Source organism: Drosophila virilis, chromosome 2, assembly GCF_030788295.1.
Source record: "Drosophila virilis strain 15010-1051.87 chromosome 2, Dvir_AGI_RSII-ME, whole genome shotgun sequence".
Lineage (NCBI taxonomy): Eukaryota > Metazoa > Arthropoda > Insecta > Diptera > Drosophilidae > Drosophila > Drosophila virilis.
Genome location: NC_091544.1, coordinates 4485551 through 4500126, shown reverse-complemented (window position 1 = coordinate 4500126; position 14576 = coordinate 4485551). Strand labels below are relative to the sequence as shown.

At 43.6% G+C, this 14576-nt stretch overlaps 1 protein-coding gene across 1 annotated transcript; it reads left to right on the top strand.

The window, feature by feature from the left end:
* Nucleotides 1-3281: 3281 nt before the first annotated feature.
* Nucleotides 3282-12595, top strand: E5 (empty spiracles homeobox protein E5). Its single transcript, XM_002054814.4, has 3 exons — nt 3282-4760; nt 11259-11416; nt 11819-12595. The coding sequence occupies exons 1-3, from the start codon at nt 3860-3862 to the stop codon at nt 12371-12373; spliced, it is 1614 nt and encodes a 537-aa protein (XP_002054850.1). The 5' UTR covers nt 3282-3859; the 3' UTR covers nt 12374-12595.
* Nucleotides 12596-14576: the final 1981 nt, after the last annotated feature.

Sequence of the window (14576 nt, the reverse complement as noted above, 5' to 3'; positions counted from 1 at the left end):
GGACCAAAAAAAAAAAACAAAAAAATTAAGCAACATGGCAACCCTTTTTGGCAGTACAGTCGCCGACCAGCAGAAAATTTTAATTAAATCAGTGCCACCAAAAATGCTCAATTATTAAAACAAATAATGCCAATTAGTTGTGTCAACATTGAGGGCCACATCCCTGGCTGCTTGTACATGCTTCCAATTATGATGCGCTAAAGAGCCAGTCATACGGCCAGCAGAAACAGCAGCAGCAGCAACAGCAACAGCAGCAACAACAACAAAGGTTTAATTGACACTCTGATGCCGCCGCCATCATCGCTATTAACGGCCCCTGCACTTGGCCCCCCCGCTGCCCATAAGCCAGCCACTGGCCAGACGGCTAGAAGAGCACAGAAAACAGAGATGAGACAGTCGCTGGCTCCTCATTTGTGCGTCTAATAAAAACGCTAACGAGACACAGTTACACACACACACTCATATATATATATATATATACATATACATTGGGGTAGTGCACACATTAGCGCAAAACTCTTAGGCGGCGCAATCAATTCGCTTCTGATACCAAATTTATGTGCTTCATCCGCTGGATAGAGGGGGGTGCTATAACTGAGGCTGTAACTGTAACTAGACAGTGACAGCGACAGCCAACCAGATATGGCCATTCACACTCACACACACACACATACACACACACACAAACAGACACACAGATGGTAGCCCCATGCTCGCTCGCTCTCTGCCAAAGCCGTGCAAAGTACTCCCGATAATGAGCTCCATCTCGTTGGCAATTATTAAATGAATTGGATTTATATGTTGCCGGCAGCAGCAGCAGCAGCAGCAACAACAACACAAATAACAACAACAAAAACAATGCCCGCTCACACAAGCGCTGGCTAGCTGCATAGCCGCCCCTTTAGATAGCGACGCACTCTTTCGCTCTTACGCTCTCTCGCTCTCTGTAGCTCACACGCTCAGCCAATGGGAAACGTTTGCGGGTTGCTTGTTATCTGCGCTGTGAGTGTGGAACGTGGAAGTTTAGCACTGTGGAACGTATGCGGCTGGCGCACTGCAGTTTATATGCGAGAACTTCTTATATATGTTCAAACGCACACTTATACATATGCATATATACTTATGGAGCTACTTTGGCTGTTATTATGCTGTGCAATTCGGTTCATATTGAAACAAAGTAACTTTAATTAGTTGCAAAATATGTATTTGTGTTTTTCTTTCAAGTCTGTGGGCGTGCCAGCGACGAAATCAAAGAATCGCATGCAAACAATAAACAATGTTTAAGCATTGCTCTTGGCCAGAGTTGTGGTCATATTTCAATTACAGTAAAAAGCCAAGGAACACGCCTCTGCCCAGGGGCTTTGCAAAATCTGCATGACCCAGCCACAACAACTGCGATGACCTTTGCTGGGAGCGCCAAACAGCAATGGCGTCCCTGCCGAGAAGAAGCAGAAGTAGCATAAGAAGATGAAGTAGAAGAAGCCTGCAACTCATTGTCTGACTAATTAAATGATTTATCCCGAAACGTGAGGCAGCCAACACTTTGCAGCAGACAACAACAAGAATCCAGCTGGCAGCGGGCAGCAACAAAAACCAATTACAATTACCGCACCCAAAGGTGCCACAAAAACACACACACACACACACACACATACGCAGGCTGCTGCACAAATGCAGTTACAGGCAAACAAGAACAAGAACCAGATCAGGAGAGCGAGAACTGCAGCCAGGAAACTTTATCTAGATGCATACAAATCCAACACAAAGCGCACGTCAATTTATTTGCCAGCCTCGGACGCGGCTGTCGAGAGTCAGATGTGCGTGTGTGTGCAGATGCGGGGGCGGGGGCGGGGGCGAGGGGGGTCAGTTCAACTGGGCTCATATAGATTTACCTATGCCAATGCCAATGATGACGATGTCGAAGTTGGCGCTGCATGTTTTATGCCTCCTCTGCAGCTTTAACGAGGTGTTTATTTTCACAACTCTCAGGGCCAAGGAGTCTGTGTGTGTGTGCGAGAGTAAACGCGTGTGTGTGTGTGTGTGCGATGGCAGTTGCTCTTTATTGAAGGTGCAGAAAACGAGGGCCCGCCCATTTTCATGTTGGCCTCTTGGGCCCCGCCAACATGATGAAGATTCGATGCCCGATGACGATGCACTTCGTGCAACATTTTGTGCAGCCGGGGGCAAGGAGTGCAGCCGCAGCCTGCCGAGAGGAGCCACTATGACGGCGGGGCGTCTATGGAAATAGGCAATGATGTTGACGCCGTCGCAGAAAGGTGACTACAGTGGTGCGAAAGCGCTGAATTGAACATTACGTATGAAGATAAATCAGACTATTGTTTACTGTTAAGTAAAATGTTAAAGGAAGGCTGCTTAAAATTGTTTAACTAAATAAAATAAAACCTTTTGAAAAGGCGACAGCTTGGTTGGAAACGAAGGTAAAGTTAAAACAAAATAATTTAACATTATTAAATAATTCGAATCATTGAAAAATGAAAATAATATTAAACTTAATTTCAAAAATACTCTTAATATATATTTATTTATATTTAAATATTTGTTGCATTAAATTAAAATTATTTATTACGAATATAGATTAGAGAGATAAAAGTCTTCGGCTCAACAATTACATGTATATATCTGCATATACCCCAGCTTAAGATTGCCTTGATAAGATAAGCCTTGTTTCAGTTCAGCCCCATCTCTCAATTCTCATTGACCTCAGGTTTGAACAGACTGTAACTATGCATACAATTTTATATTGATAAAAGCTCAAATTGACAAAAATCTATCAACCGAAATTTCCCTCTCCATGCAACCACTGTGCCCAAGCTGCTGACTGCCCACTTTCCAACACCGGCACGGCGCAGCAGCACAGTTCGCTCAGCTAGCAGCCAGTTGGGCACTAAAACCACAAACGCTTTAATGATGCTGTTTTGTTTAGCGCAAATTGTTTGTTTCGCTGTCATAAACTGGTGCGAAAAATGGCCAAACGCTGCCCCGCGGAGAGAGCTGCGCCAAGAGCGCGAGCGCGAGCGCGAGCGAGAGCGAGAGAGCGCCAAATGTGGACCAGACTGACGAGTGGTCACAACACAGTCACACACACACACACACACATACGCACACAAAGCTGTGGAGCAGGTTTATCTGCGCTGCTTTGGCGCATGCGCCACGCGCACTGGAGCCAAGCGAGACAACAACAGGCCACAGCAAATCGGCAACACCGTTGGAATGCCAGCACGGTAAAAAAATGAAGCGACAGCCAGTTTGGTTTTGTGATTTTGAGGGCAGACATTCGCGCGCGCATTTAGCGGCAAACGCCACGCGACATAACGAAAACGTAACGCGAATTTCACGAGACGCAAATTCGCCGACGCCCCCAGCGGAGCCTCAACCCACCCCCTGCTGCAGCCGGGCAGAGCTAGAGAGCGGTTAGCTCGCTCTGCCGGCAATTAGACGCCTTTAGCCGCTCTCGCATAATGCTAATGGCGTTGACAGTGCTCATCAATGCGACGACCGCAATCGACGGACGTTGTCAACGCCGCTGCCACTGCCTCAGCTGCTGCCTCTGCTTCTGCTGCTGCCGCTGCCGTTATCAACGCCAACGCCAATTGTCCAGTGAAGTGCGACGGCCACGCTTCAGTAGCAACAACAGCGACAGCGCGCTCCAGTTTATCAATGTCGGCGACGGATGCCAATCGCTGATGCATTAAACCCAACTCTAGATCAATTCATGTGTTCACGTGTGTGCGTGTGTGCGTGATACTAAACCGCTGACCCATCGATTGTTGTGTGTGACCCTTGTGCGGTGTTTTTCAATTATCCGATTGTCGAATCTCTGTGGCTATCGTCGCGCCAAATGGTCACGTGCGGCCGTCAAACGTTCAACATGCTGCCGATGGCGCCGACGAATCCTTTTGTGGTCTCTGTCAGCTCCACAACAGCGTCCGCCCCAGCATCGTCCGCAGCTCCAGCTGTCAACTGCTCCTCCAGCAGCAGCAGCAACAGCAGCAAGCCAAAGCTGGCCTTCAGCATTGACTCCATAGTCGGTTCGGAGTCGTCCACGCCAACAAAGCCGTCTAATACGCAGCGTGCGAGCGTAATTGCCTCGCCACGCGGCGATAGCCCAGTCGGGGCGCCCACTTCACCCATTATCGAGAGGCGCACGCCGCGCGGCTTCATATATTGCCGGCGACGCGCCTCCTTGGATGATCGTTCACGTAGTCCGCCTCCGCCGGGCAGCCGGACTCCATCCCCAGCGGGCGCGGCGTCTGCTGTGCCCACAGCTCCCATTGTGCTGCCCGGGCTGATACGCCCGCTTCCGTTGCCGGCACCGACAAATCTAGCTTTACTGGGCGCTCCACGCTCTACGGACAGCGCCTCGCCCACGGGCACGGGGCCGGGCAATCCGTCGCCAGTTCGGCCCACAGCAGCTGCACCGCCACCGTTTCTCGCCGCCCAGTTCCAAATGGCCGCCGCCTTGGCGCACCATCATCATCAACAACAGCAGCAACAGCAGCAGCAGCAACAACATCCGCAGCATCCGCCCGTGCCAACGGGGCCACATCATGGTCCACCGCCGCCGCATTTGCCGCCTGGTCATCCGCTGGGCATCTTTCCAGCTGGCCCACATCCGGGTCATCCGCCGCCCCATGGCCATCATCCATTCGTGACTGCACCGCATCTGATACGTGACAGCTATCCGCTTTATCCATGGCTACTCAGTCGACACGGACGCATATTTCCACGCTTTCCAGGCAGTAAGTATTAATCCTAGTCCGCTCAAAACTAACTGATAGCTTAATGAACTAGTTCGCAAGGGAACCAAAAAATATTTCTTCTGATTCGACTATGCTCAAAAAATGTTACATTTACCAATTGCACATTATGCGGTTCCATCGGTAAGTGTCCGTTGCGAATGTGAAAAATTGTTTTCTTATGCAACGTACAGGCCACATTTAACACATTAGAAAAAATGTTGTTCGCAAAAATATGTAAAAAATGTTGTCAGTGGAATTTGTCTAAAACATTCTTTTGATGACTTTGGCTTAGAGACTTGAACATTTTTATCTAGTCAAATATTGTTTATATATTATAATTATTTGATTTTATAATTACTTTTGCTTTATTTTTAAGTACAATTCGAATAAGAGATATGCTCATGCTCATTAAATATGAGGAAATAACCGAATGTTTTACTGTTTCGGCGAAAGAACTTCGTAAAAATGAAATCTCCCAAAGTTCTCTGTCACCGACGGAAATGTTAGGAGATTTGCAAGCCAATCGTGCCCAAAAACTTTAGAGATTTCTGAGACCCACTCATATATTTCAATTTCTATAAAAATAAATATATATAAATGTTCATAACAACCGATTCGAATATATCCCATTTGAATTCATGCATAGAAAAAAGGTCCCTTAAATTTCGATGTGAACATATCCCATTGCTACGAATTTATGCCTTTAAAAAGTTCTCTTAATTTAATTTAATTTCTCGTTTACTACAAACAAATGTTCTGCTCTTTTGTGGTACAGTGTATCTGCAAGCCAAGCTCCTCTTGACTGACAAACTTTATATTGTTTTCTTTTAGAGGCTGGGCCCTTTAAATATGGGGATAAGAGTAGAATGTTATTTCTTTAACTTTTATATCCAATCCAATCAACAATATTTTTGTAAAACATGAGAGATACAAGACAAAATATTGCAGTCGAGTGTAACCGACTGCGTAATACTCGTTCAGATTTATCTTAAGGCAGACTAGCCGCCGATCTTTCCGTTTTTTTATTCGGGAGAGATCGTGGAGAAGCTCTTGAGAAGTATTTATTTCCGAATTTACTTTAAAGCTAGTCAAGTTTAACGATTGACATCCAGAGAAGCTCACTAAATGCCTTTTTTTTCAAATTTGGTTACTTTAGCTTCAAAACTGTGGCACTGCACAAAGCCAATATACCCCTTTTCACTTTGTGTTCGAGTATACAATGTTGCAACTCAGATCTATCAAAGAACCACTAAATGGTTCTCCAGTCCGAACCACGCAATAACTCACTTATAAACCACAATTGTTGTTGTTGTTGTTGTTATCGTTCTTGTTGCTGCTGCACCTTATAATTAAAGTTAAATAAGCAAATTGCAAACATTTATTACAAGTTAATTAGACGTCTATCAGCCTCATCATCATCAACAGCAGCGGCAGCGGCAGCAGAAGGCAATGACCATTTTGAGCTGCCAGAGGGCGCTCGTGTTGGCTAGAAGGGTGGGGAGGGGCGTGAAGCTGGGCACAGACCAAACCATTCCGAACCGAACCGAACCCATTTTCATAAGTATTTTCAAACAAATTACATTTTAATTAAATTGTTTAAACAACATTACACACATCGTTAGGTCAAGCAGCGTACCTAAATGCCCAGCCAGCTGTGTGTGCGTGTGTGTGTGTGCCAGCTGTGTGTGTGTGTGTGTGTGTGTGTGTGTGTGAGTAGACTCAAAATTACCAATTAATGGCGCTAGCAAGCGACGGCGCCACTCGCTGAGCAGAGCCCCTACGGTGTATGTATACCACACACACACACACACACACACACACTGACACACACACTCACACACACACACAGACGGAGCTGGGCTAAAAGTGCAACGAGTGAAATGTTAATGCGTTTTTAATTGAGGTTTTGGGGCATCCAAGCAAACGAACCCATCCGCAAGACCATTTCCAATGCCCAGTTCCCGTTCTGGACATTGTCGTGTCCCATTCCGCATCCAAATGCAGACGGATCCCAACCGCACAACATTGTCATTTATTATTATTTAACCTTTTTATGCTGCATATTTTTTTTCTGCTCTCATAATTACAATTTGAATTTTCATGCTGCGCCATTTCTCACATGTTAAGTACATGAGGTTAAGAACTGTTTTTTTTTTTTTTACCCCGTGTATATTTGGGGTATATTATTTTTTTTTTTTTATATTTCGGCACACTCGCACGCCTTTCACCTGCTTTCAGCGGACCGCGTTACGCCTTAATTATGTTGTATGATGTTCCATTAAAAAGCAGGCGGAGTATTTTTCTGTTGTTCTTGTTGTTTTTTTTTTTCTGTATCGTTAGTTAAGTGCTGTAATTTTCGCTTGATTTATGAACGTGAAAATGGAAATGTCAATGTTTCGCATAACGATTTCATTAATTGTAAGTGCTTCGTTCATTGTAACTAACTTGTGCGCGTCTCTCTCTCTCTCTCTCTGTGTGTGGAAGGGCGGAAGGGTGTAAGGTGTGGAATGCCACAGATCGTGTTGATAATGATGTTGACAGCTTAATTATAGATATTCCAACAGGTCTCAGCCACACAAGTAAGCCCTGTTGCCTAATAAATACACCATTTTTTTTTGGGATACAAGTTATACAAAAATTAAGAAAAATGAGTGCACATTTATTTCACTTGACAAAACAAAAAAGTGCCACTAGAATTATTTTAAATTCGTGCAAGCGAATTATAAACCTATTAGATTATATGTGTACATATAAAATGTGATGTATATAAAAATCACATATAATTTATGCACAAATATTTTTTCACTTTTAATTACGGTAATAAATCGAAGACAGCTAAATTAAATCTCCAGATATTGTTTCAATTGCAAAACGTTTTAATAGATTATTTTTAGTTTACGTAAGTTCCGAAATTCTAAACATATTTCAAGAATGAAATCGCAAATAGAAAAATCAATTTTCATAAATCAACACCCCAATAGAACTTTGCTCAGATCTACAATCAATCGTGCATTGATAAAGAAGAAGGATCCCTTATTCCTAGCTGAGAGCATATTTGATTTCGATTTCATTTCTGATATCATCTTCAATGTCAACGTACTGCGGGGTAATTGCAATTCCTGCAGTGAATGCCAATAAATTAATGGAAAAAATCATGAGAGCATAAAACTTAAGCCGAAACACATAAAAAATCAAAATAACAAACACATAAAAAAAAAAACTGCAATTGCACATATGTAATAAATAATAAGGTGTACACAACAAAAAAATAAAACACACGCAACGATCGATCAGAGTGCGAAGGGAGCGCAAGATGTTCAGGCAGCACCTCAATCATAAAAAAAAGAAGAAGTATATAGTGCATATATATATATATATATATGTGAATGACAGCTGACAAGGGTGTGAGCACCAACAACAACAACAACAGTAAAAAAAGCAACAGCAAAGCGGACACATCAATTAATTGTCAATTGCGCGTATTTTCGCACGGCGGTTTCTTTGTGGCCCTTCAACAAGCGGCACTCCGAAGATTGAATACCCTTACAGACATGTATGAAGTCTAAGAAAACCTTATTTGCAACTGATTTAATTTTAGAGCTATATTAAAGCTATATTTTATATTTTATTTCTATACTCGTCAAGTGTACAAAAACCTTATTTGCGACTGATTTCTTTTATAGAGCTATATTATATAGTAGTCGATTCGTTCATATGTACTTATTTTTTGCTCACTTTTAATGAGCAATCTAGACATGCCCAAGTTTGATTTTAATAAAAGTCATCTTTTGAACTTGTTTTCATGCAGAGCTTTATCATAAAGTCGTCTGTAGCTGAAAAGATTTTTGTAAGAAGCAAAAAAAAGTTTGATTTTAACAGCTTAAACATACAAAAAAAAAAGTTAATTTTCCACATACTATTCACTTTTATTTGTCCGTTTTGTTGCTTTTGAATATTTTAGGCGAAACAATGCAAAGATTCATGAAGAAAGTCAAGAAACTAAGAGAGTAACAGGCAGATGAATATGTCTATGTCGACTCAGCTATTGATACTGAACAAGAATATATAACGTATATCAATATAAATATACTCTACTAGGTCGCACAAGTCACACATTTTGTCACAAAATCGAAATGCTCTACGCAAGGGTATCAAAACGAAATAAAACACAACGAGCGCGCGCAGTTCATTGAGAGAAGCATCGCGTCCCGATCGATGACTGGGAACAGTCTATGAAAAAATAATTAAGTAGCCATTGTGCGGTGCGCTCTATCAATTATAAGTCGCAATCGAAGTCGTTGCAGTTGCAGTTGCTGTGGCAGTTGCAGTGGCATCTTGTAGCCGGCGTTGTTAGCTGTCAAATGTAACAAATGTCAGGCAATCGGCAGCAAAAAAAAAAAACTGGATCATGGCTGGCTGTGGCAATTGTTTGTCAAGTTCGGGGCACACGCATCTGTCAGATACAAGATACAGCAGACGCAACTGGGCGCTTGCATTTATGAAGTGTCAAATTGACAAGTTCGCTTTGTTTTGCTAGGCGTTCAACACTAACAAGCTAGCGAACACAGGTCGCAACAATTCAGTAGCTGCCAAAGGCTGAGGCCGCATCCGAGGCTGAAGCCAGTTGCGAGCCTTTGTGCCATTTGTTATTTGTTTTTGTTTGCCTTTAGCTGTTGGGCATTTGTGCCTTGAGGTAAATTTACTGTTGCTCTGTCGTCAGTTCAATTTGCAGTGTAAATATTGATTTTGTAAAAGAGTTTCCTGCTGTTGATCTTAAGCCCGTCTTACTTAATCATTATAATTATGGCATAGATTTGCCTGCTGCACATTTTCCTAGCAAATCTCAGCTGCCGCATCTTGCACAGTAGCTCGCGCTCCGGCACATGCATATCCATAACCATATCCATATTCAAATTGTGGCTCAATTGAAAATTTGCTAGCTTCACGCAGCGTCCAAGCGTAGCCGTCCTGAAATCGTGATAAACGTCAAAATATCACGTTGTGCCAGGGCCCGGAGGTTGAACAATGGACCACAGCAGCAGCCGAAGGAGGCGTCGTTGGCGGCTTTTGTCGACATTTAGGCGCGCTAAAGTGTTCAACTTGGCGTTCAGCCGAGGACAGAACCAGGCCCAGGCCCAGATCCAGGCACTGGCCCTGGCTCTGGTTCTGGCTCTGGCGGCTTCTGCGCAATTGTTTCGCTTATCAGCGATGCGAAGACATGGCAGACACAGCGCCGACGACGCCGACGCCGATGCCGACAGCAGGGCTGCGGCACGATCCATTGGCCTTTGTCTTGTTGGATGTGTGCTTAGTATAGCCCCATGTCTGGAAATTTGTTTATTGTTTTGTAATGAGTCTGGCGGGCCTGAATGTGCGGCATCTTTCAGCGGCGGCATTCGCGGAAATCATAAGCAGCAAATTGAGGGCCATGTCGCCTAATTGGCAGACAGCCCCGCCAAGGGGCCAAGGCTGGCGGCTTCGGCTCGCACGTAATTATCAAATTATAGCGCCAAAATATGTGCCAGCCATTTCCAACAGGCGGCCATGTTTGAATACTTTTTGAATACTTGATGACAACACTAACAAAAAAACCGAGCAGCCACTTGCCGCGTCATGCTTGGAAAATTCATCATCAACGGCCGGCTTTGCCCCTCCTCAGTGTGAAAGCTACTTAAAACACAACATGAAACTGGAAATGGCAACTGAATTGGAAATGGCGGCTGAAATTGAGCCACTTTTTAGTTAGTGTCATTAACTAGTGTAATTGACAGTACATTTTACGCTCTGCTAGAAAAGCTAGTTCCCATTATTTAAAAGGTTTGTACCTGTAGCCCATCAAAATGTTCATATGCACATAAATATGGCAGATAGAAGGCAAAATTTCCCATAAAGTATATATATTTTTGATCAGAGTGATGAGCTAAGTTGATGAGGTCATGATCTCTGCGTACACATTGAGCTCAGAACCTACAAAAGCTAAAGACTTGAAATTTGCACCAGCTAAATTGTGTAATTTTGATTGATTTTTTGATTGGGATATTATTTTCCAGCGATTGCATAAAATCAACAATTATAGATCTGTTTTCTTAATCGAAAATTATAAGAGCTTAAGGCAACAAATTGGTATGTAGGTTCTCATATAGTATAGACAGAATAAGTATATTTCACTTTCAAGGTTTCCTCACTCAAACAATTTTAATTATTTTCAAAGTTTAAGCCTTCTCTTTGGTATTTATACACATTTGGTTGGCATATTTATAATCGGACATACATTATTTATATTGTGTAGCAATATTTTCTTTACTCTTGGGTTGGTTAAAAAAAAGAATACCATATATTTACTGATCCTTAGTTTCTATATTAATTGTAAAAAAGCCAATAAGAATTTACTTATATATTCTTACTTAGAAATAAACACCAAACTATTGTCTAACGTCTTAAATGCTCTTAAGTGCCATATCTGATCTATTTGGTATCTGTTCTCAACAACCCTTGCAGACTTCCTTCTGCAGCCATTTCGCAAGCCAAAGCGTGTGCGAACCGCCTTCTCGCCGACGCAGTTGCTTAAGCTGGAGCACGCCTTTGAGGGCAATCATTATGTGGTGGGCGCCGAGCGCAAGCAGCTGGCCCAAGGACTTAGCCTCACGGAGACGCAGGTAAGCAGCACCAGCACCCGCCCCCATTCTTAGCCCATTGCCGAAGAGGGCGGGCAACCCTTTCGATGGCCGTGCTTAATGCGCATCAAATTCAATAAATGCCTTGCCCAATTGGACAGACCCAACCCCTCTCCGACAGGAGCAACCCCCGGGGGCGAGCGTTAAGTGATTGCATGTCAGCTGGTCGTTAGCCCGCCAAAAGTGCCGGGAGTTACCGAGTTATTAGCGCTAAGAGGGGGCAACAGAGGGTGGGCCCTTTGGGCATAGCTGGGCGGCAGGCGCAGGCAGGCAGGCAAATAGAATTAAAAGCCTCGTTAAATTTATTTACGAGCCCCAACAAAGGGTTAAGCGCCCCAATCATTGCACTGTGTATTGAAGTTGATGTGTTTCTCGCCCGGCCAGGTCAAAGTCTGGTTCCAAAACCGGCGCACCAAGCACAAGCGCATGCAACAAGAGGGCGGCGACAGCAGCGATGCAAAGAGCAACAAGGGCAGCTCCTCGGGCGGCGGTGGCGGCGGTGGCGGAGGCAGCGGCGATGGTGACGAGGATGCCAAACACGATGGCTCCCAGCACAGCTCCACCGATGTGGATGACGACGAGGACATCGAAGAGGATGACGAGGATGAAGTGATCGACATGGACGACTACGGCAGCGATCTCGATGCCGAGGAGCATCAGCGCCTGCGCGAACAGTTCCAGCAGCAGCTGGCCCAGCACCAGCAACAGTTGCTGCAGCACCAGAGCGAGACGGGCGCCTTGACGCCACACCAGCAGCAACAATTGCTGCAGCACCATCAGCAACACCTGCAGCAGCAACAGCAGCAGCAGCAACAACAACAACAGCAGCAGCAACACTTTATGCAGCAGCAGCAAATGTATTTGCTTGAAAAGGAGCGCGAGAGGCAGAGAGATCGCGAGCGGGAACGGGAACGGGAACGGGAGCGTGAAAAGCAATAAGGCCCGTCGAAACAGGACTGGAAACTGTTTAGCCTAAATGTCCAGCTACTTTGTGTTCCTTTCATTTGTAAATTACTTAATTTAAAGTGTATAAATTAATTTAATACATACATTAATTATCTAATATGATACTTAAGATCGCGTGCTTATCAAAGCGAAGCATCCGACCGTAAAATTATACCCCTATATAGAAAACTGTTTGTGCTGACTGCCAAAAGCTAAATATTTCACAGTAGGTAACATTTATCACGTAAGTATACAATACGGCGGTAAGCTGCTTATTTTACTTTTAAATATCAATGTTAACATTCATTGTGGGCGTGTTTCATTCGTTTCGGTTAATCCACCGCCATATGTGAAATTCTAGCGAAATAACCAAATGGAACATATTCGATTGGGAGATGCTCTGCAGCATCGAACTGCCTTTACAGTTTTAGCTTTCTTCTGTGCAAGCATCCAGAACATCAATACCAAAATCTCTAAGGTCTGGCTACAGTAAAAATATTGGATAATAAGCTAGCTTCAACAAAATTAACTATCTTTCGTTTTCGTGTGTCTTCGAAACATTCCAATAGAATTCAATAGATATGGCAACCACAACTGATTAAATATCAAAGGTCAAGAAAAATTAATTTCATATAATTTTGGGATAAGGAGGCGAGGTACCTTAAAAAATGATATATGCTGGATATGTGAGTAGCATACGAGAGTCTACATATGAATTCTGGTGTCTCGAGCCCTTCTAAGCTTCGAGATATGCTTAATAGTAATTAGATATCGATTCCTAACGATATAACCGGGCAAGTTATCGATAATTGAAAAAGAAAAGAGCTATAATCTTTGAGATCGACGCGTTTATAGGACATGGATACGGATTGATCGACTCAGCTGACTAAGTTGGAGGTAAATCCTACTGCCTGTTAGATACATTTGCACAAAAATAAATAAGTATATACAAATTTTTATAAATTCCTTTTTCCAATAAAAAAACATAACTAAAAATGTGTTTTGCTGATATTTGAATATCGCAAAAACGAGTGGAAAATGGGCGAAAAAACAGATAATAAATTTAAAGAAACATGCCTGTTTCGGGTAAGAGCTGCTAGTTACATTTAACTAGTGCTTGAATATTACATTGTTTCCAATGAAATTGTATGATAGCCCGACCATAATAAATATCGATCAGCTGCCAATGGGCAATCAGTCAAAATACCATGACTTTCGAAATGCTAACAAGCGCCCTTATTGAGTTGTTGATGTGGCGGATACCCTTTTGTCGAACCATTTTGGGGGAGTTTCTGAGCAACCTAAGCACGTTGTGTGACAGTCAAAATGCAATCAACAATTACGAATCACGAATTACGGTCTCATAAGGCGGCCAAAAAAAATAAACGTTCGTCGAATTGATTGGATGCCCAACAGACGAAATGCCCCTTGCTCCCTGGCCCCTGCTAAGCGAGGGCAATTCACAAAATCGCGACGAGGCGAACCATGCGAAATTGATATTAAAATGCAAACGATTGCCTATAAAAATTATTTACTACTATATATAAATAAGGATTGAGCGGACCCGAGGGCGACGTTATACGGCCGCAATATGCATATGGAGCAAGCGGCTAATGGCCCAGCAATTTGGCGTCATTTAAACTGAAACGTGAAATAAACCAAAAAATTAAACTGACAAAACCGGCGAAAAGACAGACTGACAGAACGAGATGGAGATAGCGAAAGAGAGGGAGAGTAGGGAGAGGGCGACTCGTGCCCGGCAGCTAAGCCCGAGTACAATATAAATAAATTTCGATTTTGATATGGCAAATTGTAGAAGCAAGAGCTTCCAACGAATCGCGACTGGCCGCCCAAACCCGAAGACAGCGCGCCAGGCCCGGACAAAAGTTCAAGGTAATTGCCGTTGTCAAAGCAGCGCAACGAAAAGTGGGCGTGCCGCGTGGAAACTTGGCCAACAATTTATGGGCCACTTGAGTACAAGCAAAGGGTGTTGAGGTTGCACGCGAGCAAGCACTAGGAACTGGGTGGCAAACGGAATCCAGAGTACTTCAACCTGGCAGCATGGACTACTTGAAAATTCTCGTATTTTGCATAAACGATGTGAGAATTACTTAATTGCTATTAGAGTGTGTCCACGTGTGTGTGTGTGTGTGTGTGTGTGTGCATGGGGGAGGCGTTCCTAAATGTCTCCATGTGT